The 25,528-nt window shown below is 39.7% G+C and overlaps 2 protein-coding genes across 7 annotated transcripts in view; one reads left to right on the top strand and one right to left on the bottom strand.

Moving 5' to 3' along the window:
• Positions 1-2,816, bottom strand: part of DROSHA (drosha ribonuclease III) — a 129,465-nt gene extending 126,649 nt beyond the window's left edge. For 4 of the 6 annotated variants that reach the window (XM_060092758.1, XM_060092757.1, XM_060092753.1 and 1 more), the window contains exons 1-3: positions 2,719-2,809; positions 1,506-1,632; positions 373-438 (exon numbers count right to left, since the gene is read on the bottom strand). In XM_060092758.1, coding sequence (XP_059948741.1) covers positions 373-389 — 17 coding nt within the window. In that variant the 5' untranslated portion in view covers positions 390-438; positions 1,506-1,632; positions 2,719-2,809. Of the gene's footprint in view, positions 1-372; positions 439-1,505; positions 1,633-2,449; positions 2,644-2,718 lie in introns of those variants that run through there. The other 2 variants (XM_060092754.1, XM_060092755.1) reach the window with 2 other exon arrangements.
• A 228-nt stretch (positions 2,817-3,044) lies between these two features.
• On the top strand, positions 3,045-24,178 carry C3H5orf22 (chromosome 3 C5orf22 homolog). The gene is made up of 9 exons (XM_060092759.1): positions 3,045-3,185; positions 4,633-4,778; positions 7,042-7,191; positions 9,596-10,025; positions 13,727-13,789; positions 14,033-14,154; positions 16,620-16,686; positions 19,069-19,208; positions 22,491-24,178. The coding sequence occupies exons 1-9, from the start codon at positions 3,105-3,107 to the stop codon at positions 22,621-22,623; spliced, it is 1,332 nt and encodes a 443-aa protein (XP_059948742.1). The 5' UTR covers positions 3,045-3,104; the 3' UTR covers positions 22,624-24,178.
• Positions 24,179-25,528: the final 1,350 nt, after the last annotated feature.

Genomic DNA, 25,528 nt, shown 5'->3' on the forward strand with positions numbered 1-25,528 from the left:
TCTTGAGTGCATCCATTTCACACCATCGTCTCCTGCCTGGCTACTACAGTAACACCCTTGCAGGCCTTTCTACAGCCACTGTCACCACCGCAAGGGTTTTGTTAGGTTCCCTGCTCTCACACACTCTGTGCTTCTTCTTGGCAGGTCGTACAATGATCACAGGTCACCAACTCATTACCTCATCCCACCTTTAATGTCTGCGGGCACCGCAGAACTGCCAGGGCCATCAGGGCAGGCCATGTACATGGCCCACACGAACACACTCTCCCTCCCCTCACGTATCTAAACCACACCCACCCTCAATCGCCCAGTGCCAGTGTCTGCTTCTCCCTGTTCTCCCAAAACGGCTGGCTTCACTGTCATACCACTCACCATGTACTGCCTTGCATGGTGACGTATTATCTGAATATGTCACATCTTCCACAGAGAATATAAGCTCTAGAAGACAGAAAGAATAGACAGACATAAAAATGATTCCCAAACGGCTAATGCTGGAAAACATTTCTACAATTATCTTAACACGGATTTTGCATCTTCCAATGCAGTTCGCATACTAACAAACTTAAGAGCATGCTGAACTGAATTAAAGTTTACCGCTAACTTTTTAGATATCCTTAATACTTGTCTTGCTGACTCAAAATAATCAGTAGCTTAAAAGACTGGAAACTTAGGCATACTCTATCTCCGTTTTGCTAAAAGACTGGGAGAGAAAAATCATTTCTATCCTCCCACTCCACCCTCCAGTTTACTTCACAATGAGACCAGCATTCAAATTCAAACTTAACTATAATCTTGTCAACACAACAATTTCCCTTGATTCTCATTCTCAGATCTTTCCACTGAAGAATGTTACCAACAGGAACGGCTTTCCAAATACTTAGGCTTCAGCAAACTGCTTTAAAAACCCAAATAAATATTAACTGCAAAAAGCTTTAATGCAGAAGCATCTTCCTTCTAACTAAAAGCTTTACCAATAGGCTTAAGGTAGATTTTCAAATGGCTCATGAAAATAGTTTCAGATTATTTAGCTGTATCAATCACTGTGCTTAATAAAAAGGAGATAGCAAGTAATATCTGATTAATGATGATTACTCAGTTCAAGGCCCTCATGATAGACCTAGGACCTAGACAGCCCATCTTGCCACCACAGGCTACTCAGGGCCCACAGAATCGAGTTCAAACCACACGCATGGCATTTAAGGCCCTCTGCAATCTGGTCCCAACTTCTTCCAGGCTAATTCTCCATTAACCTCCCCATGAAGTGCCTATCACCCCAGATTTTCCCAATTGCCTAACATACAAAGTACTATCACCCCGCTTGTTCTTTGCTCCTGCTCTTCTAAAACCCCCACCCTATGAATTTGCCCATTGAATTTCCTCCACCCACCAACCAGGCCAAATGCCACCTCTTCTGTGCTGCCTTTCCTGGTTCCCTTCAGGAAGTAATCCCATTCCCTCGACGTCCGTTGCTCTTAGTCTGTACTTACTTCTTTTATAGCACTTACCAGAGACTGCCCCATATTACAGTCACGTGTGTGCATGTCTAACTCCTCCACTACATTATTAGCTCCTTGATGAAACGGGTTGATTCACAAACATTTCTGTATCCTTCATAGCCCCTGGCAGAGCGTCCTGCACACAGTAGGTGATCAATAAATGTTTACTGTCTCACCAGTGATATATGTTTCTATGTTGCTACTGTACATTTCCCTACTGCATATATCCACAACAGATTGGCATTACCAAAACCAGACAAAAAGCAGGTCTTTTCACGGATTCATGCAACATTTAAGGGGCCTATACATGTGGGGCACTGTCACAGGTCCTAAGCACTCAAAGATGAGTAAGACACAGAGCCCACAGGACTCGTGAAGCTCAGAATCCACATACAAATACAATTTTTAAAAAATAATATAACGCTATAAACACAAGAAAAGAGGTATGCATAGGGTCCTGGGGAACACAAAGGAATGTACTGAATCTAGGGGTGGGCAAGAGTCAGGATCACCAACATTCCTGTACTGTGTGTTCAGACTGCTGTTGAAGACTCACCATTAGATCCTCATGTATGTTTCTAGAGACAGAATATCTGAAAACAGTGATTATGAAACTGACCTATTAAAGGCATAGTCAGGCTGTGTTAGGGTGCGACAAAAGTCAAAAGTCAAGGAACTCACTGCAACTGGAAAAGTAATTATTTTCTGCGTGTGCCTACTCCTAAGTTGCTGTTTGGAAGCAGGGAAACTGAGGGAGCTGTTTTGCATAGTTAACACGTCTAGGAACATCAGTCTATGTACAAAAAGTTGCTAAGTGTGACTACATTTCTATTAACACTCTCTTTCCCCCAGCTGAATCCCCAGGCCGGTCATCATCGGCTGGCTGATCCGAAATTACGTGTCCCCCTAGTCACATCTCCCGCCAGATCGTGCGCCCCACGAGGTAAGCTTACGGTCTCACTCCCCTCCGAGATCCGGGCGGCCCCAGGGCTGGACCACCGCACGCGCTCCACAATGAAAGAAAGATCTCATTTTTCACTTCTATGTATTCGCAGGATCCGGGCCTAAAGTCGCTTTTTCGCCCTTCGCTGCAGATCTGAAGAGGGGCTGCCCGATCCTAATTCCCAGGCGCCCCTCGCCCCAGACCCAGACTCCAGCCCCGTTGAAATCAGGACACTTGGAAACACTCCCTCTTCCAACACCCGCAAGCTGCCCCTTTTACCTATAAAAGGCTCTCAGGCCGCGAGGTCGCCGTTAGAGTAAAGCCAGACTTACATCGCAGCCTCCAAGACCTTAGCGCCGCCAGCGCCTCCGGAACAGGAAACCGAGAGAATTAAAAAGCAAACCTGCGAAAGCCGGACCACAAGAGGGAAAGCTCTTGGGCGCGCCGCAGCGCCTTGTGCGCGGTGATTGGTGCATCAATAAGAGCGATGAACATCTAAGCCAATCGTCCTCGTCAACCCCTCAGACGCCCGCCCCCTGTCCCCTACATCCTCCAATCCAGAACCACAACCGGGTGAGCGCGCGTTTCCTCTCGGGAGAGGAGGCGGGGCCGCACCTCAGGCCTCTTTGAGTCCAGCTCGCTGGGACGCTACCCCGAGCGAAAACATGAGCGAGTTCACTGGAGAGTGCGCCCGGCTCCGGCGCTACCATGAACTCCCGGTGTGGGTGGTGGAGGATCATCAGGAGGTGAGAGGGCGGCTGCCGGGCCTGGGGCAGAATCGCGCGAGGACCAAGGAGGCGGCGGAGCCTGGGCATCTGAGGCCAGAGAGATAACCAGCATTAGTTATCCACGCGAGTTGCATTGCTGTGGGGAAAACACCAGAACGGTTAGCTTGGAAGAATAGGCACTGACGTTTATGGGGCGCTTACTACGAGTCGGGCAACTCCTCTAACCCTCGAGGCTCTGGTGGCATCGGGAGTCGAACGCGGGCAGTGTAACTGCAGAGCCCCGAGTCCTCAACCTGCGCTTTAACGCAGGCTTCCTACTGTCTGTCGGCCTCCCTACATGTTCCTGCTGTGTAGCCTGGAGGCTTTTGTTAAGAATGTGGACTGTCTTCTGTGAAATGGGTACAAAGTAGCACTCATAGGGCCGTTAGTATTATTGTGTGCGTAGTGTGTGCATAAATCTTTTAACAGGGTGCCCCGAGTTTATAGACACTAAAGATATTTTCTGTTTTTGAGGTAGTGCTACTTTGGAATAGCTAAAATTGTGCCCTAATCTAGATTTCTGGAAGCCTACGAGACAGTCCCGTGATCTAAGACTTTTTTCTTTATTTTAATCGCAATCACATGCCTTGGGAATGCTCTGGCTATGAAAGAGGAAGAGGGTGATTCCAGATTTGTGGATGAATAAAGTAAAGAGAATAGGAAGGAAGTTGGGTCTCTCAGGACCTAGAGATGGTGTGTATGGGTCTGAGAGAGCAAGCATGGGTTAGGTGGTGCTTTCAAATTCAGTCTTAAACTTAGAACTCTAGAGACCGTAACAGGACAGAGAGCCTTACAGACGACATAGCCCTGCACCACCATCCTAAAGGTGTGGAAAAGACCCAGAGACCCAGGTAGCTTGAACACATCTTTAACACCAGAGAGGGTATTAACCAGCAGTTTTTCCCTGAGTACCAGTCCTGTCTGTTTCCCCACATTATCTTTGTGTTTGAGGTGGAGGCAGCATGGTGGCCAGAGATGCCCATTGAAGCCTTTGGAGGTGGAACTTGGAAGTTCTGAGGAAAAAATAAAGCTTGGGGCTTCCCTGGTGGCGCAGTGGTTGAGAGTCCGCCTGCCGATGCAGGGGACACGGGTTCGTGCCCCGGTCCGGGAAGATCCCACATGCCACGGAGCGGCTGGGCCCGTGAGCCATGGCCGCTGAGCCTGCGCGGCGGAGCCTGTGCTCCGCGACGGGAGAGGCCACGGCAGTGAGAGCCTCGCGTACCGCAAAATAAAATAAAATAAAGCTTGAGATGATTGTCTAAACCATGTGCAATGAACAAATTTAATATTTCCCTACTTTTTAACAACTTGGTGTGCTTCAAATTATGTGCAGTTATGTTTAGCATTGTTTTTCAGTCTGCAGTTGAGAGTATGCTCATGAATTCAGTACCAATTCTGAATGTGTGCATGTATGTGTCTTTTACAGGTTCTGCCCTTTATATACCGGGCCATTGGCTCAAAGCATCTTCCTGCAAGTAATATAAGTTTTGTGCATTTTGATTCACATCCAGACCTCCTTATTCCTGTGAATATGCCAGCTGACACTGTATTTGATAAGGAAACACTTTTCGGGTAAAATGTGATTTTTGTTAATGATCTTTTATGCACCTAAAATACAATTTGCAGTAGATGATAAGCAATTAAGAGAAATAGTCTTTGCTAAGCTCATGAGTTTTGCTTTTGTTTGCCTTTTTTATTTTATTTAGAACAAGTATGGACAAACTTTTTCTTAACGAACCAGATAGTAAATATTTTAGGCTTGCTGGCTATATGGTCTCTGTTGCAACTACTTATTTTTGCCTTTGTGGTGTGAAAGCAGCTGTAAACGCTACATAAACAAGTGTCAGTGGCTGTGTTCCCATAAAACTTTATTTGCAAAAACAGGTGGCCCAGCCAATGTTTGCCAACCTCTGCTTTAGAATTAGAATTTTAGAAGTCAGAGACTTTAGAAATTACCTAAGCCAGTTCTCTCTTCTTTACCCCTTTAAAAGTCTGGTTACGGAGGCACAAGAAAATGAGTCTTCAACACATAGTTCAATAATTGTATAAGCAATGCATCTTTAATTTGTGTAGCCTTTCTTCCAGTATTTAGTCCCTGCAACCTTCCAATTTGTTTCTTTTCAGGTCACAAATCCTATTGACTTTCAGTTATACAGAATCATAGAGGTGGATGTGAAATTGGTAATTTGTAGTCCATTCTTCAGGAAAGACATACCTAGTGTATCTCTAAATAGTGACTTACTGACCTCTCTTCAGTGATATAGTTCCCTGAAGTCGTGTCACTGTGTCTTATGTACTTGTTACAATGTAGCCTACTCGTATAAAATGAAAAGTTACATAGCAGTAATTTTCCTGTTATAATATAAAATTAAAATTAAAATATAGATGCTTGTGTGAATTAATTTTAGCCTACTACATTTCTTTTAGTTGACTCTAAAACTAAAACTCAGAGCACTAATTTCTAAAGAAATGTGGTAGCTCTACCATTGTCCGTACTCTCTTTTATATTTAGAGATTTTATATTTTAGAAATTAAAAAGAATTATGAAGCAGGTATGACGACTGTACAGTTAGTCATAGAATAACAGTTTTTAAACATGTTTAATCTCAGGATTCCTATGCACCCTTAAAAATTCTTGAGTTTTGGGCCTCCCTGGTGGCGCAAGTGGTTGAGAGTCCGCCTGCCGATGCAGGGGATACGGGTTCGTGCCCCGGTCTGGGAGGATCCCATATGCCGCGGAGCGGCTGGGCCCGTGAGCCATGGCCGCTGAGCCTGCGCGTCCGGAGCCTGCGCGTCCGGAGCCTGTGCTCCGCAACGGGGGAGGCCACAACAGTGAGAGGCCCGCATACCGAAAAAAAAAAAAAAAAAAATTCTTGAGTTTTTTTTTAATGTGAGTTACATTTATTTACCATATTTGAAATTAAAACTGAGAAATGTTTAAGATATTAATTCATTTCAAAATAATAGGACTTTATATGTTAGCATAAGATATTTTTATGAAAAACAAATATATTTTCTAAAGCAAAAAAAACTTAGAAGAGTAACAATGTTTAAATTTTACAGATCTCTTTAATATTTGCCTTTATAGAAGATAGCTGGATTCTCGGATTCTGCATTCAGTCCGTTACCATATGTTGTTTTGGTGGAGGTATATGAAGAGTATTTTCATAGCCTTTTCAGATAATTGTGAATATTCTTTAATACTGTACCAAAACTTGACAAGTGGTCATTTCTTAAAGCTTAGTTGGAATGTAGAATCCAGCAATTCAGGTTCAAGTCTGAACAACGATGGTTTATGAGTCAGCCTTCCTTTCAAGAAAAATGGTGTTCAGCTTGCAATTCAATTACAACTGCTTTTCCTTGAGACAACCATTGTACTTCAGAATCCATAGCAGAAGTGCTTGCTGTGCACGTCCCATCTTGCCACACAGGTTATTTTAAAACGTATACTCAGGATCAAAGTTTAATAAAATTATGAAAGACTTTCTCACGTGAAACTGGATGGGAGTGTGGGACCCTGGTGCTTGGTAGTGATGAATACAGTGACTACTAGTAGAGTTTGGTGCCTTTGCCTTGATTAATCTTAGGACATCAACCACCATTGTGTTGTACTGTCAGTGTAAATGTCAGTACACTGAAAAAGGGGAATAGTGCCTTGGTGTTCTTAGAAAAATTGTTTTGAACTAGTTACACTGAAAAGGTCTCAGGAACCCCTGCAAGGGTCCTTGGACCCCACTTGGAGACGTACTGTCTTAAAATATTGTTCTGAATGAAATTACATTTGGAAAAACCTACTTACCAACAGTTTTCATGCTTCCTCTCTATTTCTTTCCAGAGAATTAAGTATTGAGAATTGGATTATACCTGCAGTTTATGCTGGCCATTTTTCCCATGTAATATGGCTTCATCCCACATGGGCTCAGCAAATCAGAGAGGGCAGACATCATTTTTTAGTAGGCAAAGACACTTCGACCACAACAATCAGGTAATTTCCTCATATTTATGAGTATGAAAGGGATTGAATACTTATTCTATCTGATTTTAGGTCCCTGTAATAACTTACAAGTATCTCTACAAAAAAATGGGGTCAGATTAGCCCTCAACTCTTCCAAAAAGAGTTCTCGAAACACCAGGAACAAATCTGCAAGTCTCTTGATCTTTTTCACACATCATTTGTATTTTGTTGCTAGTCAAGTTGGTTTTTGAATAACATGATCTTCCTCCTCTGGAAACCTGGCTCCATTGATGACTAACTCCATTAAATCATTGAAGTACCTTATAGACTTATATATTTAATGATAACATTTTATTATTTCCTTCCAATGTAACTTTTGTCTGCTGAATTTAACAATTTGCAATGAAAAAGCAAAATTATCTCACTTTGGTTTTTTTGTAAATTCAGTGGCTGAAAAGTAGATTTGGGGTTTTAATTTTATTAATATGGTGAGCTCTAGATAATTACCTAATCTAAATTAAATAGCAGCATTCTCTGAATTGAGTTACATATGCAATTATTTTTGGTGTATAAGCTATTTAACCAATGTTTTATGTAGCTTGTGATACTGTAATATCTTTAGAAGTATCAGAATGTTCTTGGCTTTCTAAATTCTCTTGTTATGGGATGAATGTTTTAAGCAGTGGAATCATGACTTTCTAGAACCTGAAGGATAGTGGGATGAAATGGTAATACATTGAAAATGAAATACAGTCTATCTCACTGAAAATGATACTTTTTATTTCTGATTTATCCTTAATGATACAATTAACTTTTGTTGTATGTTCTTATCAATTGGACAAGTAACTTTTCTGTGTATACATAAAAATTGTATTTATTGAGGATATAATAACAAATAAATAGGGCTCCACATACAAATATTATACATAATACTGGTTTATATGAAAGAGTGGTAGGGTTTTTATTAAGTACTTTGGTGAGTAGGCCTAATTTAACCTGTAACAGGTTTCTGCAAAATCAAATTAATTTTGAGCAATCTGAAACAGACATTTGATACTCAATGTGTAATGACAATGTTAGGAAGATTTTTATTATCTCATGATTTTAGTTAATCCTGCAAGTAAAAATTTATGGAAAAGACACACATATAGGTATTCAGTCTGAGATGTATGTACGTGTTTGTACAGATGTGAACAAAATAAAATGTTCCTTATTAAAGAAGAATACAGATTTAGATTGGGGGATTCAGCCTTTGTCTTTCTTAGGATGGTACAGTTTTTAATAATCTTGGACATTAGTTTTATTGTCATTAACCTTTTCTTAGAAAATTGTATCTTTTTAAACTTAAGGCTGTATCTGCTAGAGGAGGGTGGGTGGGAAATAAATGTTAACCATTATTTTAATTGGATAGATCCTACCTCTGGAAGAAGCATTTGGTTTTGCTGTTCAAAGTACTTACCAAGGCATAATATAGTTGAAAAGCTAAGAACTTGCTGTTATGTCTAAAATCAGAAATCTACAACTTGTGAAATGCATTCTGCACATGCACAAGATTTTTTTTTTTTTGCGGTATGCGGGCCTTTCACTGTTGTGGCCTCTCCTGTTAACGGAGCACAGGTTCCAGACGCACAGGCTCAGCGGCCATGGCTCACAGGCCTAGCCGCTCCGTGGCATGTGGGATCTTCCCAGACTGGGGCACGAACCCGTGTCCCCTGCATCGGCAGGTGGACTCTCAACCACTGCGCCACCAGGGAAGCCCAAGATTTTTTTAAGTTGCCTTTCATATTAAAATATTATAGTTATATAAAATTTAAAGAAGCTTTGAAATATGTCAGAGGGAGCTTCTATTATTATTATTATAGATTATTTCCAGATATAATTTTTCTCTTAAGTGATTTTTTTGGGTAAAGTTCCAGCTGGTATGAGAGAGATCCAAAGCACTGGCTAAACAGGACCATTTATTTCTTTCTCATGTTAGAGTTGACCACACACAGTCCAGGGCCAATGTGACAGCCCTACAGTTTGGAGAACACCAGTGTCTTCTGTCTTGTTGCTTCCCCTACTCTAGAGTATCACCTTTGTCCTCAGAGTCCGAGTGGGGCTTGCCACCACCTTGTTCACATGCCAGTCGATGGGGAGGGGAGGGCGAGGCTCTGTACGTTTCTCTTCCACTCTCGGCTTTTGACCAGAATTTAGTCAAATGGCCACACCTAGCTGCAAGATAGACTGTGAAATGTGGTCTTTACTTTGGGCAGTTGTGTGCCCAGCTAAAAATTTGGGGAACCCTATTTCCATAGAAGAACAGGAAGTACAAATATTAGAGACAGCTCTCAGTTTTTGTCAAATATGTCCTTTCTTGTATTTCTGAAATTCTATATGAAATGTCAGCTTATTTGTCCTTTCGTCTTTAAAATATTTTTTTCCTCTGATCCAGGGTTACAAGTACAGATCATTACTTTCTAAGTGATGGTCTTTATGTAACTGAAGACCAGCTAGAGAACCAAAAACCTTTACAATTGGATGTAATTATGGTGAAACCTTATAAACTCTGTAACAATCAAGAAGAAAATGACGCAGTGTCTTCTGCTAAGAAGCCAAAGCTAGCACTGGAGTACGCAGAGAACACTGCCTCTACTAATGGTGAATCTTGTTCAGAAGGACTGGAAGATGACTCAGTGACACAGAGAAGAGACCAAACTTGTCTACAACCATCATGTTCATGTTCTTCTGAAAGCCAAGGATGCCACACTTCAGTCAGCACTGGAGAAATCCTGGAAATTTTGGAGAAAGGGGATGCATTTGTTTTAGATATTGACTTAGATTTTTTTTCAGTCAAGAATCCCTTCAAAGAAATGTTCACTCAGGTAAATGGGGTTTTTTTTTTTTTTTTTTTTTGATGTGGACCATTTTTGAAGTGTTTATTGAATTTGTTACAGTATTACTTCTATTTTATGTTTTGGTTTTTTGGCCACGAGGCATGCGGGATCTTATCTCCCCCACCAGGGATTGAACCCTTGCCCCCTGCATTGGAAGGCGAAGTCCCAACTGCTGGACTGCCAGGGAAGTCCCAAATGTGGTATTTTTAAAACGTGGCTCTGGAGAATTGTATGACGCTTCTGTAGATCAGGGATCAGGAAACTTTCGGCAGACAGCTGGATAGTAATTTGTGGGGGACCCCATGTGGTCTCTGTCACATATTCTTCTGTGTTGTTATTATACCCTTTAAAATTGTCAATACTATTCAATTTTTGTATACCCACTGGAGGGATATACAAAAACAGATTGTAGGCCATAGGTTGCTAATCCCTGCTCTAGATAGTATTCATTATTTTGCATTTATTAATTGGGGTAGTGTGTACACGGGTGGTTGAAAAAAATAAAATCATATACAGTTGCCCCTTGAACAACATGGAGGTTGGGGCACCAGCCCTCCGCACAGTCAAAAATTTGCGTATAACTTTGTACTGGGCCCTTGGTATCCACAGTTCCACATCTGAAGATTGACCCAGCCGTGGATCGTGTAGAACTGTAGTATATATTCACTGAAAAACGCCACATATGGACCCATGCAGTTCAAACCCATGATGTTTAAGGGTCAGCTGAAGTACAAAAAGGTGTATACGTTAAAAAGCGTATATGTCACTCTCTTACTCCTTCTCCATTCCCCCAGTTTGTTAGAAACAAATACCATGGCTAGTTTCTTGGTATATCTTTCCAGAGATACTCTGTGTATATACAATCCCATGTGACAAATTTTTCACTGAACATTGAGGTGCCTGATTACACATGATTTGTAGCTAATGATTCAGTCTGTGATCCTTCAGGTACCTCATCAGATCTTAAATGCAAATCACCAGATACTATTAGTATGCACAGATCTGAGGTAGACTATGTGTGCCTTTAAGAAACTGGTAAATTCATGATCCGAGTGAGCATTCCCAGGTGCATTTTATGAGCACATATAACTGCTTACCTTAACATATGGGAGGTTGTTCCAGATTGGTTCTTTTGGGGATTCAAATTAACTGTCTTTTTTCTACCTAAGTTCAGTATTTGATTCATGACAATGATGTTGCACTTTACATTCCTTGTTCTGTGTGCATATCGGAAGCCATTGTGATTTATCTAAATTATCAAAAATCTTTAATAGGTACTGATTAAAAATAGGTGAAATTGGAGAATGTACAGTTGACCCTTGAACAACACAGAGGTGAGGTTAGGGGTGCTGATTCCCTGTGTAGTCAAAAATCCAGGTATAACTTTTGACTCCTCCAAAATTTAACTACTAATAGCCTGCTGTTGACCGGAAGCCTTACTGATAATGTAAACAGTAAATTAACACATACTTGGTATATTATATGTGTTATATACTGTATCCTTATAATAAAGTAAGCTAGAGAGAGGAAAATGTTGAGGACATCATAAGGAAAATACATTGACAGTACTGTACTATATTTATCAATACCATAAGTTTATATCATGTTAATAAGATGAACCTACATCAGTATTGTCTCTTATGATACAAAACACGGTTATACATATTACTAGCACTAGATATCAAAAATGAAAAGATAATGTGACAAAGTCATATTTATTTACAGTTATAACGATTTATGCATTGATAATGAGGAAGCAGCAATGTGATTGTGTTACGGTAGCCTAGTGTAATTGACATGATTGCTTCACGGTAGCCTAGCCTGTATGCTAATGAATGAATCGTTATAAAAATTTTATGGCATACAGTATTACAGTCATACTCATAGTACAGTATTGGAAACATTGTTATATTTTTTTAAAAACCACTTATGTGATAAGATGATATGCAGTTTCTCCAGTTAGGAGAGAGAGGGGCATACTGTACAGTAATGTAATTCTTTGAAAGCAAAGTTGTAAAAGAGTAGGAAAACTAACCCATTATTAATTTTATAGTAATATCATTCATCTTGTACCTATGTAAGGATAGGTTAGTATCTATGTACATTTCATGCATTCATGGCATACTTAACTTGTTCTTAATTTTTTCAATATTTCTAGGCTATACAGTTGGTCTGCAAATTTTTTCAAATTGTTGCAGATCTCCAAAAACATTTCCAATATACAGAAAAATATCCATGTATAAGTGGACTTGTGTAGTTCAAGCCCATGTTGTTCAAGGGTCAACTGTAGTGTAATCTGGAGCAAGAATGGAGGAACTAGAGTGCTCTCCCAGCTTGCAATAAGGGGGAAAAATTGCCCTCTGCTTCTTTCCTGCTATTGGATATGGACCAGTGACTATAACTACCAGCGTTCAGCATTATGAAATGACCTTAGAAATATTTAGAAAACATGAGAATGGGCATACCTGGAAGCTAAAAAACCTGACTTCATGAATTTATCCTACAAATAGACTCACCAAATACTTGTAATAGGAATTTCTAAAAGGTTACATAAGAAACTTAATGACAGTTAATCCTTTTCCTGTGCTCTAAGGAAACCTGAGAAAGTGGGGATATTGTTTCCTTTATATCCTTTGGTTCTGTAGAACTTTTTGAAAATAGCATGTATTATACCTTATAGTTTAATAGCTATTTTTTTAAAAAACATGTTCAGGGCTTCCCTGGTGGCGCAGTGGTTGAGAGTCCGCCTGCCGATGCAGGGGACACAGGTTCATGCCCCGGTCCGGGAAGATCCCACATGCTGCAGAGCGGCTGGGCCTGCGCGTCCGGAGCCTGTGCTCCACAACAGGAGAGGCCACAACAGTGAGAGGCCCGCGTACCGCAAAAAAAATAAATAAATAAAAATTAAAATTAAAAAACATGTTCAGAAGTCAGGAAGAGTTAAGTTCTATTTGTTACTTCTGCTTATTAGCTGTATGATCTTGGGAAAGTTACTTAACCTTTCAGACCCACAGTTTCTTCAAGTATAAAATCAAAATAATAATCATACCCAGCTCACAGGATTGTTATGATGAGGATAGTGCACAGCTTTGTGCTTAAGGAATTTTAAGTCTTGTGTGTAACCCCTTCCTGACAATGCTCCTAAATAGGATTATTGGGGCCAGATATACCTACCTATAGTGGGGCTGCCTGGCTGTGCTGAATAAGGGGAGACATTCTCCTGCAAAATCCTTCCATTGCATCTGCCTCCAGGATTGCCTTTGTACTCCAGAGCTCTCTTCTGTGGCTAGGGAAAGGGCTGCAAAGTGAACGTGGAGAGTTTTGTTATTGTTGTAACTAAGATATGTATACTTCCCATAAATAGCGAAAATCTGTTCAGATCCTAGGATGTGATTTATAGAGTAGAATATTATTAGAAATATTTTCATCTCATTACCTGTTAGCCATTAAGTCTTCTTCCATAGCTATTTTTTTACCCATTCTTGTCATGCCCAGATAGATAGAGTTACCCTAAAGAAGTGATAATATTTACAATGAAATATGAATTATACATATTCCCTGATTTTCTTTGACTAACCTTTAAATGATTATCTAAGATGTTCTTGTATCACAGCCATTTTTTATTTAAAGCATATCATTGAAAAATTAATCTTTTTTCTGGTATATGGATTTTTTGTTTTGTTTTCCAGGAGGAGTACAAAATCTTACAAGAGCTGTACCAATTTATAAAGCCTGATACCAACCTGACAGAGGTATCCTCCATTTGTTTTTTTTGTGTTTGTCTATTTATCACATATCTAATAATATCTTACGTGATGTTGGAGTACTCGCACACAACTGTCCAAAATCTTGGTGTGTGTTTCTTGGGAAAGCCCATGGTTAGTACTTGAAAAATTATGTTTTAACTAATTGAATCAAATTTTCATTGTAATGGGATTACACTTGTTTTTTTGAAAGAGAAACTATATAATCTCGGCTTTTCAATGTGTTTAAAGGAAGATTTGGTAGATTGTGTTGATACTCGAATTCATCAGTTAGAAGATTTAGAAGCTGCTTTTGCTGATTTGTGTGATGGTGATGATGAAGAAACTGTACAGAAATGGGCTTCAAATCCTAGGTAAGACCCTCAAATTTTTTTTTTCTCCAACTCTACTGTATTTAATCCTAGATGTATTGCTAAATTTCCTAGATAAATTGCTTTTGAAAAATTAGTATCTTCCTGGGACTTCCCTGGTGGCGCAGTGGTTAAGACTCTGCGCTCCCAATGCAGGGAACCCAGGTTCGATCCCTGGTCAGGGAACTAGATCCGACATGCGTGCCGCAACCAAGAGTTTGCATGCCACAACTAAGGAGTCGGCGAGCCGCAGCTAAGGAGCCCGCCTGCCACAACTAAGACCTGGTGCAACCAAATAAATAAATAAATATTTTAAAAAAAATTAGGGCTTCCCTGGTGGTGCAGTGGTTGAGAGTCTGCCTGCCAGTGCAGGGGATGCGGGTTCATGCCCCGGTCCGGGAAGATCCCACATGCTGCGGAGCGGCTGGGCCCATGAGCCATGGCCGCTGAGCCTGCGCATCCGGAGCCTGTGCTCCGCAACGGGAGAGGCCACAACAGTGAGAGGCCCGCATACCGCAAAACAAACAAACAAACAAACAAAAAATTAGTATCTTCTTTTGCTATGTGTATTACCTATTTTAAATATTCAGTGCAATTTTCACTTAAAAATAAAATGTTCAGAAACATCCCTGAAATATAAGTATCGTAAAACTTTATTGTCACTAAGGAAAGCAGTGGTATGGAAGAATAAACCATAGTAGTATTAATCATATCAGTAAATACTGATCAGGCACTTTAACATAAGTTAATGCTTTTCCTCTTCAGTATAGGGCGCTAGATCTAAAAATGATTCCCTCCTTTTTGAAATTATGATGGAAGATGGAGATATAGAAATAAGTCACAGAACATGATTCTTCCCAGGAATATTGAAGAGTACCTACTATTTTGTGATTTTGTGAAGTCTTAAGCCAAGTTTAAAATTAAATGAAACAAAACAAACAAAATAGCCTGACAACTTTAGAATCCTGAATCTAGCCACCTTCCACTGAAACCCACCTGCCTACTGAGCACACTTAGCTCTTCACCACCTGCAGGCAGTTCTGTCACAGCCTTGAAGAAACAATAAGGCTACAACAGTGGTGAGTTTTAACTGTGACTGGAATTGGAGGAAAAAAATAACACAAAGGAGAAGTGAGTCAGACAGCAAGAACGTCTCCCCAAACTTACCATGCCCCTAAAGGGTCAGACCCTCAGCATGAAGGAGTCTTCAGTATTCCTAAGGAAATAGAAGAGGTGGGTGATTAGGGTCCAGAAGCCCAGAAAGTGTCATTAATAAAAAGGGAGAAGTAATAGGGTAAGTGGGTAGACAGGCCTCCATGCCTTCCTTTTGTCTTTATTTTTTCCCTCACAGCAGATGAGTGGGTATTGGTAGAGGTGGCATTAAAATACTAGAAACACCAATTAATCAGGGCTTCCAAAGAGTTCCATCTATATTAAATAACTTAAAAGCACCATTGTTATTATATCAGACAGTATAAAACTTTTCCAGTTATAATTGTATATGTCAATAAATACGTCCTGGGCTTCCCTGGTGGCGCAGTGGTTGAGAGTCCGTCTGCCGATGCAGGGGACGTGGGTTCGTGCCCCGGTCTGGGAGGATCCCACATGCCGCGGAGCGGCTGGGCCCGTGAGCCATGGCCGCTGGGCCTGCACGTCCGGAGCCTGTGCTCCGCAATGGGAGAGGCCACAACAGTGAGAGGCCCACGTACCGCAAACAAACAAATAAATAAATAAATATGTCCTTATTTTTTTTTTTTTAACTTTTGGGAAACTATCTTTTCTCATCACGGTGCTAAAGGCACTTAGTTTTCTTGCTGATCAAAATAATTTTTAAAGTCACAGTAGAACTTCCATTTTTAAAGAAGAGGAAAACGTCAGTTTCTTGAATGCTAATTTTTAATCTTTTAACACAATCTGTAATCTTTTAAGTAAGAAGACAGCAGGGAGGGGCTTCCCTGGTGGCGCAGTGGTTAAGAATCCACCTGCCAGTGCAGGGGACATGGGTTCGTTCCCTGGTATGGGAAGATCCCTCATGTGGCAGAGCAGCTAAGCCTGGGCACCACAACTGCTGACCCTGTGCTCCAGAGCCTGCGAGCCACAACTACTGAGCCCGCGTGCCACAACTACTGAAGCCCGTGCATCTAGAGCCCGTGCTCCGCAACAAGAGAAGCCACAGCAATGAGAAACTCACGCACCGAAACAGAGTAGCCCCCGCTCACCACAGCTAGAGAGAGGCTGTGCACAGCAACAAAGACCCAACGCAGCCAAAAATAAATTAATTAAATAAATTTTAAAAAAAGAAAAGAAAACAGCAGGGAACCTTTGTTTCTTAATATTTTAAGATGATATTTGAACAATTGTAATTTCCTAAGAATCATATGAAACATATTGTTAATGGTAAATTTCATTTGCTACTATAATTTTAGTTGAGGTGATGTGATGTTTAATTGAGGGGTGCTTTTTTCCAGAATGGAATCACTAGTTCCACTGGTACAAAGTTTGAAAAAACGGATGGAAGCACCGGACTATGAAATGGTAAATACTTACATTGAAGTATAAAATGACACTTTAAGAAAGGCATTTTTCTGGCTAGAAAAATGTGCTCTTTGTTAAAGTGATTCACTTTTATTTGTGTTCCTGGGAAGTGTGAGTGGATTTAAAAAAAGAAAAAAAAGAAGAAGTGAAAGAAATACATACTTTTTAGAAGCCAGAACACTGGAAACATTTTCCAGGAAAAACAAGCTTTTGCCAATTTTATGTATGAAGCAAAAGTACTGTGGATTTATTAATTTTGCCTATGGTCAGATCTCTCCTTGCCAGAGAAAAGATTTCTTTTAGAAAAGAAAGTTTCTACATTTGCTCATTCTTTATTGGTTCATTTTTATACTCCCTTCCCCCTTCTTTCTTTCCTCTCTCTCTGAAAACTTTTCTGATTGTAAAAACCAAATAGAAGGACAATAGAAGCCATTGTGGCCAGCATTTCTTAACTGTATTAGCTGTATCAGTTTGTTTGCCAACAGCAATCTGAATGCTGTGTCAAAAGAGGATGCCTTTAATGATAATTTCTTTTATTTTTATATCATGTTGTAGTATTTAAGCATAAATTTTCCCATTTGAAGTTCAGGTGCCTTTTCTCAAATTTTGTGCCAGAGCTGAGACCTCCAGGTCTTCTGCTTCTTTTACTTCTGGTGTTCATTTTACTTTAATAAATTGTGGTTTTGCTGTAGTGTTTTATTTATTTGTGGAATATAATCAAACCACTTTATTTGAACTGAAGTTTATGTATTTATTTAATGCTAACTTTGTAAAAATAAAAAATACCAGCAAAAGAATATTTTGGTTAAATCAGAGATAACTCAAGACTCACCCTTTTTTTTAATGGCAATTGCTAAGAATGATAGAAGACATTTAGGGTTTAAAACTGCTTTGAGCTCGCGTGATATTATTTAATGTGCCTTCATGCAGGTCTACTTTAGTCATCATATTGCATCTGAATTTTCTGGTGGTGGAGGCAGTTTTGTACATCGTTTGTTGAGAAAAAGGATGACATAGGCTTGGTATCAGATTATGTAATCAAATATAATGTGCCCATAGCTTCAGGGTTAGAACACTAGGTGTTTTGATCATTTTAGTAGAAAAGAACATGCAGAGTCTCTCTTTTTAGTGCATTGACTGATCATTGCCAGTTAAATCTTTGATGTGTATCCAGAGCCTCCAATAATACAGTAGATTAGTGTTTGTTTCCATACTTTGCACTTATGTACCCTAGGCAAAACTACAATATATTTGAATTCCAGTTTTCAGAACTTTAAAGCAGAGGCTGCAAAATGTCAGCCTGTGGGCCATTTCTAGCTCTTAGGCACATTTAGTTTAGTGCTAAGACTGGAACACCAGTCATTTACATTTACAACACATGTATAAGATATCAGTATATATGGTTATACATGAAGCGTACACAATAAACTCAAAACAGTAGGTTCAGTAAGGTAGGAGGAAGTCTTCCCCTTGTGTTGTCTTGAAGCTTTAAATGTAGTACTCATTACATGTATTTAAAAAGCAAACAGGGACTTCCCTGGTGCCACAGTGGTTGGGAGTCCGCCTGCCAATGCAGGGGACGCAGGTTCGAGCCCTGGTTCAGGAGGATCCCACATGCCGTGGAGCAACTAGGCCCATGCGCCACAACTGCTGAGCCTGCGCTCTAGAGCCCACGAGCCACACCGAAGACCCAATGCAGCCAAAAATAAATAAAGTAATTAATTTTTTAAAAATCTGTTTTAAAAAATAAAAAAATTAAAAGTAAATAAAATAATTTGTTGAAAGAAAAGTAAGGTGAGAATACTATGTACCAATTTATATTAGCTTTTATTTATTTTTTTTTTTATTTTTATTTTTTTGCGTTACGTGGGCCTCTCACTGTTGTGGCCTCTCCCGTTGCGGAGCACAGGCTCCGGATGCGCAGGCTCAGCAGCCATGGCTCATGGGCCCAGCCTCTCCGCGGCATGTGGGATCTTCCCGGACCGGGGCACGAACCCGCATCCCCTGCATCAGCAGGCGGACTCTCAACCACTGCGCCACCAGGGAAGCCCTATATTAGCTTTTAGAGTCCAGGTGAAGTGGACAATTTGCTAGAAAATGTAAATTATCAAAATAGACTGAAGTAAAGACAGAAACTGAATGAATCCACAATCATAAAATAAAGAATTATTCCTAGAAAAGGCATCAGGCCCAAACTGGTGTACAGGCCAGTTCTTCCAAAACTTCAAAGTATAAATAACTGCTGTGGCATGGAAACTATTAAGGAAGAAACAATCCTAATCCACAAAAATATTAAAAATTTGTCAGCAAGGCCATAAATGGTTAAAGAGTCTTCTGAAAACAACAACAGTACCTTGTAATTTTTAATTGTCTTATTTTCAGGTTCACCAGGCTGGTCTAACCTGTGATTATTCAGAACTTCCTCACCACATCAGCACAGAACAAGAAATCGAATGTCTTATTCAATCTGTGTATTATGTTCTAAAAAATTTGCCAAAACCTACTGTAGTGACAATTGCAAGGTAAGTGTGGTAGCTTGAATAATGGCTCACCAAATATGTCCACATCCTTATCTCCAGAGCCTGTGAATATGTTGCCTTATATGCCAGATGGGACTTTGCATATCTGGTTAACTCAAGGAGCTTGAATTTGAGATTATCCTGGATCATCCGGGTGAGCCCAGTGTAGTCACAGGGGTTATTATAAGAGAAAGGCAGGAAGGTCAGAATCAGATTGGAAGATGCTAGACTGCTGTCTTTGAAGAGGGAGGATGAGGCTTTGAGCTAAGGAATTCATGCAGCCTCTAGAAGCCAGAAAGACAAGGAAACAGATTCTTCCCTAGAGCCTAGAGAAGAAAAACAGCCCTGACAGCACCTTTATTTTAGGACTTCTGATCTCCAACACAACTGTAAGGTAATAAATTTGTTTTGCTTTAAGTCACTAAGTTTTTAGTAATTTGTTATAATGGCAGTGGGAAATTAATTCATCTCCGTAGATGAATCTAATGATTACTAATGCAATAGTTCTTACCTACTAATTTTTTTACCTACTCAGCTCGAAATTCAGGTGTTATATTGTCTCTTTCCTATTAGTGATGGTTGACAAACAACATACAACACCTGTTAATCTTGTCTTTGAAGTTGGTGATGTTATTCAGTTGAACATAAGAATTCCCATTTCTGTGTCCTACAGATGAATATTTAGCTGCTACCATGTTTTAAATTTGAATGTACTAATGTGCTGAATAGTTACAACAATTTAATAAAAATTTCTCTTCTATGTTAATCTTTGGACTCATTTTGTATGTAACTGTGAGTTTCTAAAATAAGTACTTTAAATGCTCGGGCAAGTAATATTACATATTTTATGAGAAATATTTATGAGAATTCTTTTACCATCCTGAATGAAATTCATAGATAATCTAATCTATGTACACATAATTTAAATATATTTAGATAGCATTTATAATATATAGATGATATCATTGTCTTAATCCATTCAGGCTGCAATAACAAAAATATCTTAGACTGGGTGGCTTATAAACAACGGGAATTTATTTCTCATAGACCTATAGGCTGGAAAGTCCAAGATGAAGACACCAGCAGATTCAGTGTCTGGTGAGGACCTGCTTCCGGGTTCATAGACAGCCATCTTCTCCCTGTAACCTCACATAAAATGAAGGGGTGAAGATGCTCTCTAGGGCCTCTTTAATAAAGGCATTAATCTCATTCATGAGGACTCCATCCTCATGACCTAATCACCTTCCAAAGACCTCCACCTCCAAATATAATCACATTGGGGATTAGGTTTCGACATAGTAATTTTGGGGGTACACAGTTTATAGCAGTAACCTACCTATACACATAATTTAAATATATATTCATATATCCAAACACCAAAAAAATTGTAACATAAAGGAGAAATGAAAATAGTTGATAATAGAGTAATATATATTAAAACGCCACACCAAACTGGCGTCTTTACAAAGAGTCACTAAATGCAATTGTTAAAAATGCCAACAGATCCAGTGTGTCATATTGCCCAAATACCATGAACAGCACTGCCATGGCAACATGGTTAGTCTAGTCACAGGAACCTCTTGGTAAAGTTCTGAACTTAAAGTCCAATCTTCCCTCAATTCACAGAGTATTTGCATTCCTGGAAAATTTAGTTTAATCCATTTTCAAAAATACTCTGTTCATATGTAGAAGAGTATTCAATTCTAGGCTCAAAAAATTAAAACAGGTTTTTCACTTACATAAGTGCTCCGTGGACCTTGGAGACTGTACAGGACACAGGACAATTCATATTCACATTGCAGGACTATCCTGCATATTGCAAGCACTCTAGCAGCCCTGCCCTCTTCCCTGGTCCCCTAGTTGTCATTGTGACAATCAAAAATGTACCTGCAGGGCTTCCCTGGTGGCGCAGTGGTTGAGAGTCCGCCTGCCGATGCAGGGGACACAGGTTTGTGCCCCGGTCCGGGAAGATCCCACATGCCGCGTAGCGGCTGGGCCCGTGAGCCATAGCCACTGAGCCTGCGCGTCCAGAGCCTGTGCTCCGCAACGGGAGAGACCACAACAGTGAGAGGCCTGCGTACCGCAAAAAATATATATATTAAAAAAAAAAAAAAAGTACTTGCAGATTTCCAAAACTCCCTCTTGTGGGTAGCTCCCATTAAGAGCTACTCTAATACTGTTTTAAAGAAGCCAGAAATCTCTGTGAAAGCATTGAAATGCCCCTTATTTTTAAGGCTAATAAATTAAACTTTTACATATCCTGCTTTCTTAAAGTAGGCCTTTATCCATATGTGTATGTTAGACAGTATTTAATAACTTAAAATTGTTTACATCAAGCCTCAAAAATAACCTAATCATAGAATGAAATGAGTTCATCTGAAGTCTTACAGATTGTTTCTTTAGGTCTAAAATACTTGTGATAAGGAGTAGGCTAGATAACTAATTCCATTTCCTCCTATAAAGATTTCTATGCCATTTTCCAATCCAGTGGGATTTCCAATGGATTTCCTCACCCCAGTTCAGAACCAGGAGACACTGATAAAATATTTTTAGATACTAATCCGGCTAAAATTATCAGCGACATTGTTACTGGCTGGTGCCACTCAAATTACAGTTGGTGATTCTAGAAAGACCCAAAATGCAGATTCCTGCCCCATCGCACTTGGCTCTCTTCTCTTAATACTACCTAGGAGACTAATCCCAACACCAGCACATCCACACGTTTCATTTTGGATGATCTTGTACGCTTGTGTGGTTAGCAGATTGTTTATAGAAGCAGAACCCTTTTATCGGTTGGAATGCCTCTACCGTCATAATTTCTAGCCTGAGTGTACACATAATAAGAGAATGTGAAACATGATGCCCAGTCACTAATATAATTAGCCCCAGTGTTCCCAAGCAACATCTCCCTTTCAGGGAAGCAACAGTCTAGTATTAAGCACTGAGGCTTTGAAGACATGCTGTATGGTTCTGAATCCCATCACCAACACTTAACTAGTATGTGGCCTGTGCAGGGTAATCTTTCTCTGTTTCAGACTCCTTTAAAGGGATGGTAAATGTACCTATTTCACAGAGTTGCTGAGAAGATTAAAGAATATAATTCATGTAATGCGCCTGACATAGAGTAAATGTTTAGTAGCTTTCAACAGTTATTACACCAAAATTCAACACAGCTTCCTTTCTAATTTACATTGAAGTCAACACATGCAGGCTTTTCCTCACTTCACAGTATGATCTCATCCTATTTATGTGTATTTTTCTTTTCCTTTCTCTGCTTGGTTCCAGGTCAAGTCTGGATGATTACTGTCCTTCTGAGCAAGTTGACACCATTCAAGAAAAAGTCATCAGTGTGCTACGCTCCCTCTATGGGACTCTAGACGTTCACCTGGTGTATTCAGCAGAGTCCACTTCATCTTGAAACATCACAACGCTAGGCTCCTATTAACGTCGTGATGTAGTAACAGGGTTTTCATTAACTTGTTTGCAAATGAATCTTCCAGAGAGCACTTTGTTTTACTATTAACTTTCATTTAAAATCTTTCAGGTATTTTGAATCTCCAAACAGATATCACCAGTTGTTGAATGATGGCAATTTTTTTTTTGGCATCAAGTCTACCCCCAGTTGATGGAACTGATGCTCATCTTTCTTCCTGTCCATCACTGTCGTCTTCACTTTTGTGAGGGTTTTTTTCCTCTTTTCCCCTCTTCCCCTTAGGTTGGTTGGACTGTATGAGATTTATTCATTTATTCATTCACTCACCCAACTGACATTTTTTGAGCACGTTCATGTGCCAGACATAATTAAGTGCTGGTTATATGGTAACAAACAGAATAGACAAGGCTCCTGCCCTCTTGGTGGACAGCTGAGAAACAAATTATGGATTGTGAGACACGTTATGAAGGAAAGGAGAACCACAGACATGTCTTAGGCATGCTCTTAGTACTCGGCACCCTGGCCTTACAGGAAGGAAACGTTCTCAGAAACTGCTACCAAAGTAATGATAATAATAATTTAAAAAACTTGCCAGTCCATGAAAATGTTCTAGGAAGTCTGCCTTTCCAAGACTTAGGATTGTGGCCCAACTCTTATGAAATGCTTTCAGCATTGTTGGTATTGAGGGTGTCTATTGGAGTAAATTCAACCAAACAAAAAGTAACTTTTCTTTGCTAATCAGAAAAACCCTCCAGGGTTTTTTGTTCCTCCAGATGGTCAGTATGGGTGTCAGTTATCATTATGTCAGTAGTTCCTAAGTGCCACTTTATTGGCAGTCTGGGTTGATAATTTTTTCAAATAAACCAGCTTTTTATGTAAATAGTAAGGGAAAGAAGTTAAGTCCTTAATTCTGATCTACCATAAATACCCAAGGACATAACTGCCTTCCACCAGTCTCTCCATGAGTAAAAGAACCTACCTAAGTCACTCTTGATCATGGAACTTTTCGTTTACCTAATTTGCCAAAGTCTTCCTCTCCAGTATTCCTCGTGTTCAGTAATCATTTTTAGCCACCTCCTTGGTTTCCTTTCCTTTAAAAGGTCGAGTGGCATTTAAAGAAAAAAAAATCCATCGATCCTCATTCCTAATACAGCAGTTGTTTTCATTTTTGCATGTAGCTTTTAAGCCTTGACCGCAGGGGTACAGTTGCATGTAGCTAAAATTATAGTGTGTTACCTAACTTGATGGCTAATACCCAAGGTCACGTTGCCATTGCCACTCAGTAGGTGGCCTCAGATCCTATTTTTCCAATGATTCTATTTTCCAGCAAACTTTTCTTGTCATTAAGTTGATCTCCCAATGCTAATAAGTATAAATGCTTATTTCTATTGTAAAAAGCAAAGCAAACTGATTCAGCTTTCCATTTTTGATAGAACATTATGTGCCAAAAAGCTTTATTTCCCTGTAAAATCAGAATGCAAAATAGTGCTATTGTTTATTTTTAAATTTTGGAAATAATTTATTAGAGTTCTGTAAATGATGTTACTTTTATAAGTAAGTTATTTTGTCTGCTAAAGTAAATTAAAAGGTGTGTTTTGAGGTTTTAAAGATTTAAAACCAACTGTAGTACTAATTAATTGTATATGATCTTGGTGTGTTCATAGCATTGATCTTGTAAATCTGGTTTAGTAGTCATTCATTACGATTCCCATGAACTCTGATGAGGTTCATCATTGTTTTAACTCAGGTAGAATAAAAGGGCATCAATTTCCTTTTTAGGAACATTCAGATCATTTGGTTCTCATGCTCTGTAATTCTCATTGAAGAATAAAATTCAGTCCCTACTTGTTGACTATAACCAACTTAGTAAGTTATGTCTCTGCCCATTTCAAATAGGAAGATACTTAGTTTATCAAGACATCCTTCATTTGTGTTCTAAGTGCCAGTGAGGAATACCACAGTACAATGCCTTGGATTATTTACAAGTATCACTAAAGCATGGGATTTTGAGCAGCTTTTTGAAAAATGTGACTTAAATGTAAGATTAGGCCATAACTTTGATAATTGACAAGTACGTATTTCCCAGTATCTAGGGGGAATTTTTTTTTTTAATCTCTAGAAGTGTTTTCTGTAGACATCTATCTGTAAGTGTTCTAGGTTCTTGAGGATCTCTTAGTCAAGTCCTTCACTTTTTATATAACATTCTCTCCAAATCTTCCTTTGGTTTTAGCAGTAGTGGTCCCACATTGCTGGCAATATATGCATTGTACTGCCAATAGTTTACAGGATGTTTCTTAGTATAAGATTATCTCACCAAACTTAAGAGAAAGCACTTTCATGAAACTTAGGGAGTTTTTGTTGGACATCTTTCAGAAATGCTCAAGATACGTGAGGATCACATGTAAAAATACTCACTATTGGACTGTGCTGTACTACCTGGTCATCCTGAGTTGCAACACTCTCTTGAAGTGCTTGTTTGTGAACTAACTGATCCGGGACCGCCTCTGTGGTTTTGTAGGTCTGGCTGCCCTCGTGGAATTCCAAACATCCTTTCCCTTTATTCGTTATTTGATTTCAGCAAATGAAGTGACAGTGACTAAGGAGGCTTCTGTGAACCTTGATTCTTAGGAGAGAGTTCTCTGAACAGTGAATATTCTAGTCACTCACTGGAAATCAGTAAGTTGGCATTCTGTACATTAGTATCTTGTGAGTTTGGTTCCTGTGAATCAGAAGCAGGAGTCCATTTCAGAGGCTGAGACAAGCCTCAGGGTGTACAGTGTCTCTTCCTTTGAAGACCTTCCTTGGTGACTTGTCAGCCAGCCTACAGCTACAGCATTCCTACCATGTCTCTAACTTCAAAATGTTCTTCACCAGCAAGCAGATCTCTGAA

The sequence above is a fragment of the Mesoplodon densirostris genome, chromosome 3 (genome assembly GCF_025265405.1).
Source record: "Mesoplodon densirostris isolate mMesDen1 chromosome 3, mMesDen1 primary haplotype, whole genome shotgun sequence".
In the NCBI taxonomy this organism is placed as follows: domain Eukaryota; kingdom Metazoa; phylum Chordata; class Mammalia; order Artiodactyla; family Ziphiidae; genus Mesoplodon; species Mesoplodon densirostris.

Coding starts and splice junctions, on each gene's coding strand:
- C3H5orf22 (XM_060092759.1), top strand. CDS start 3,105: ATGAGCGAGTTCACTGGAGAGTGCGCCCGGCTCCGGCGCTACCATGAA. Junction 4,779..7,041: donor GATAAGGAAACACTTTTCGG/GTAAAATGTGAT, acceptor ATTTCTTTCCAG/AGAATTAAGTATTGAGAATT. Junction 14,155..16,619: donor AAATGGGCTTCAAATCCTAG/GTAAGACCCTCA, acceptor GCTTTTTTCCAG/AATGGAATCACTAGTTCCAC.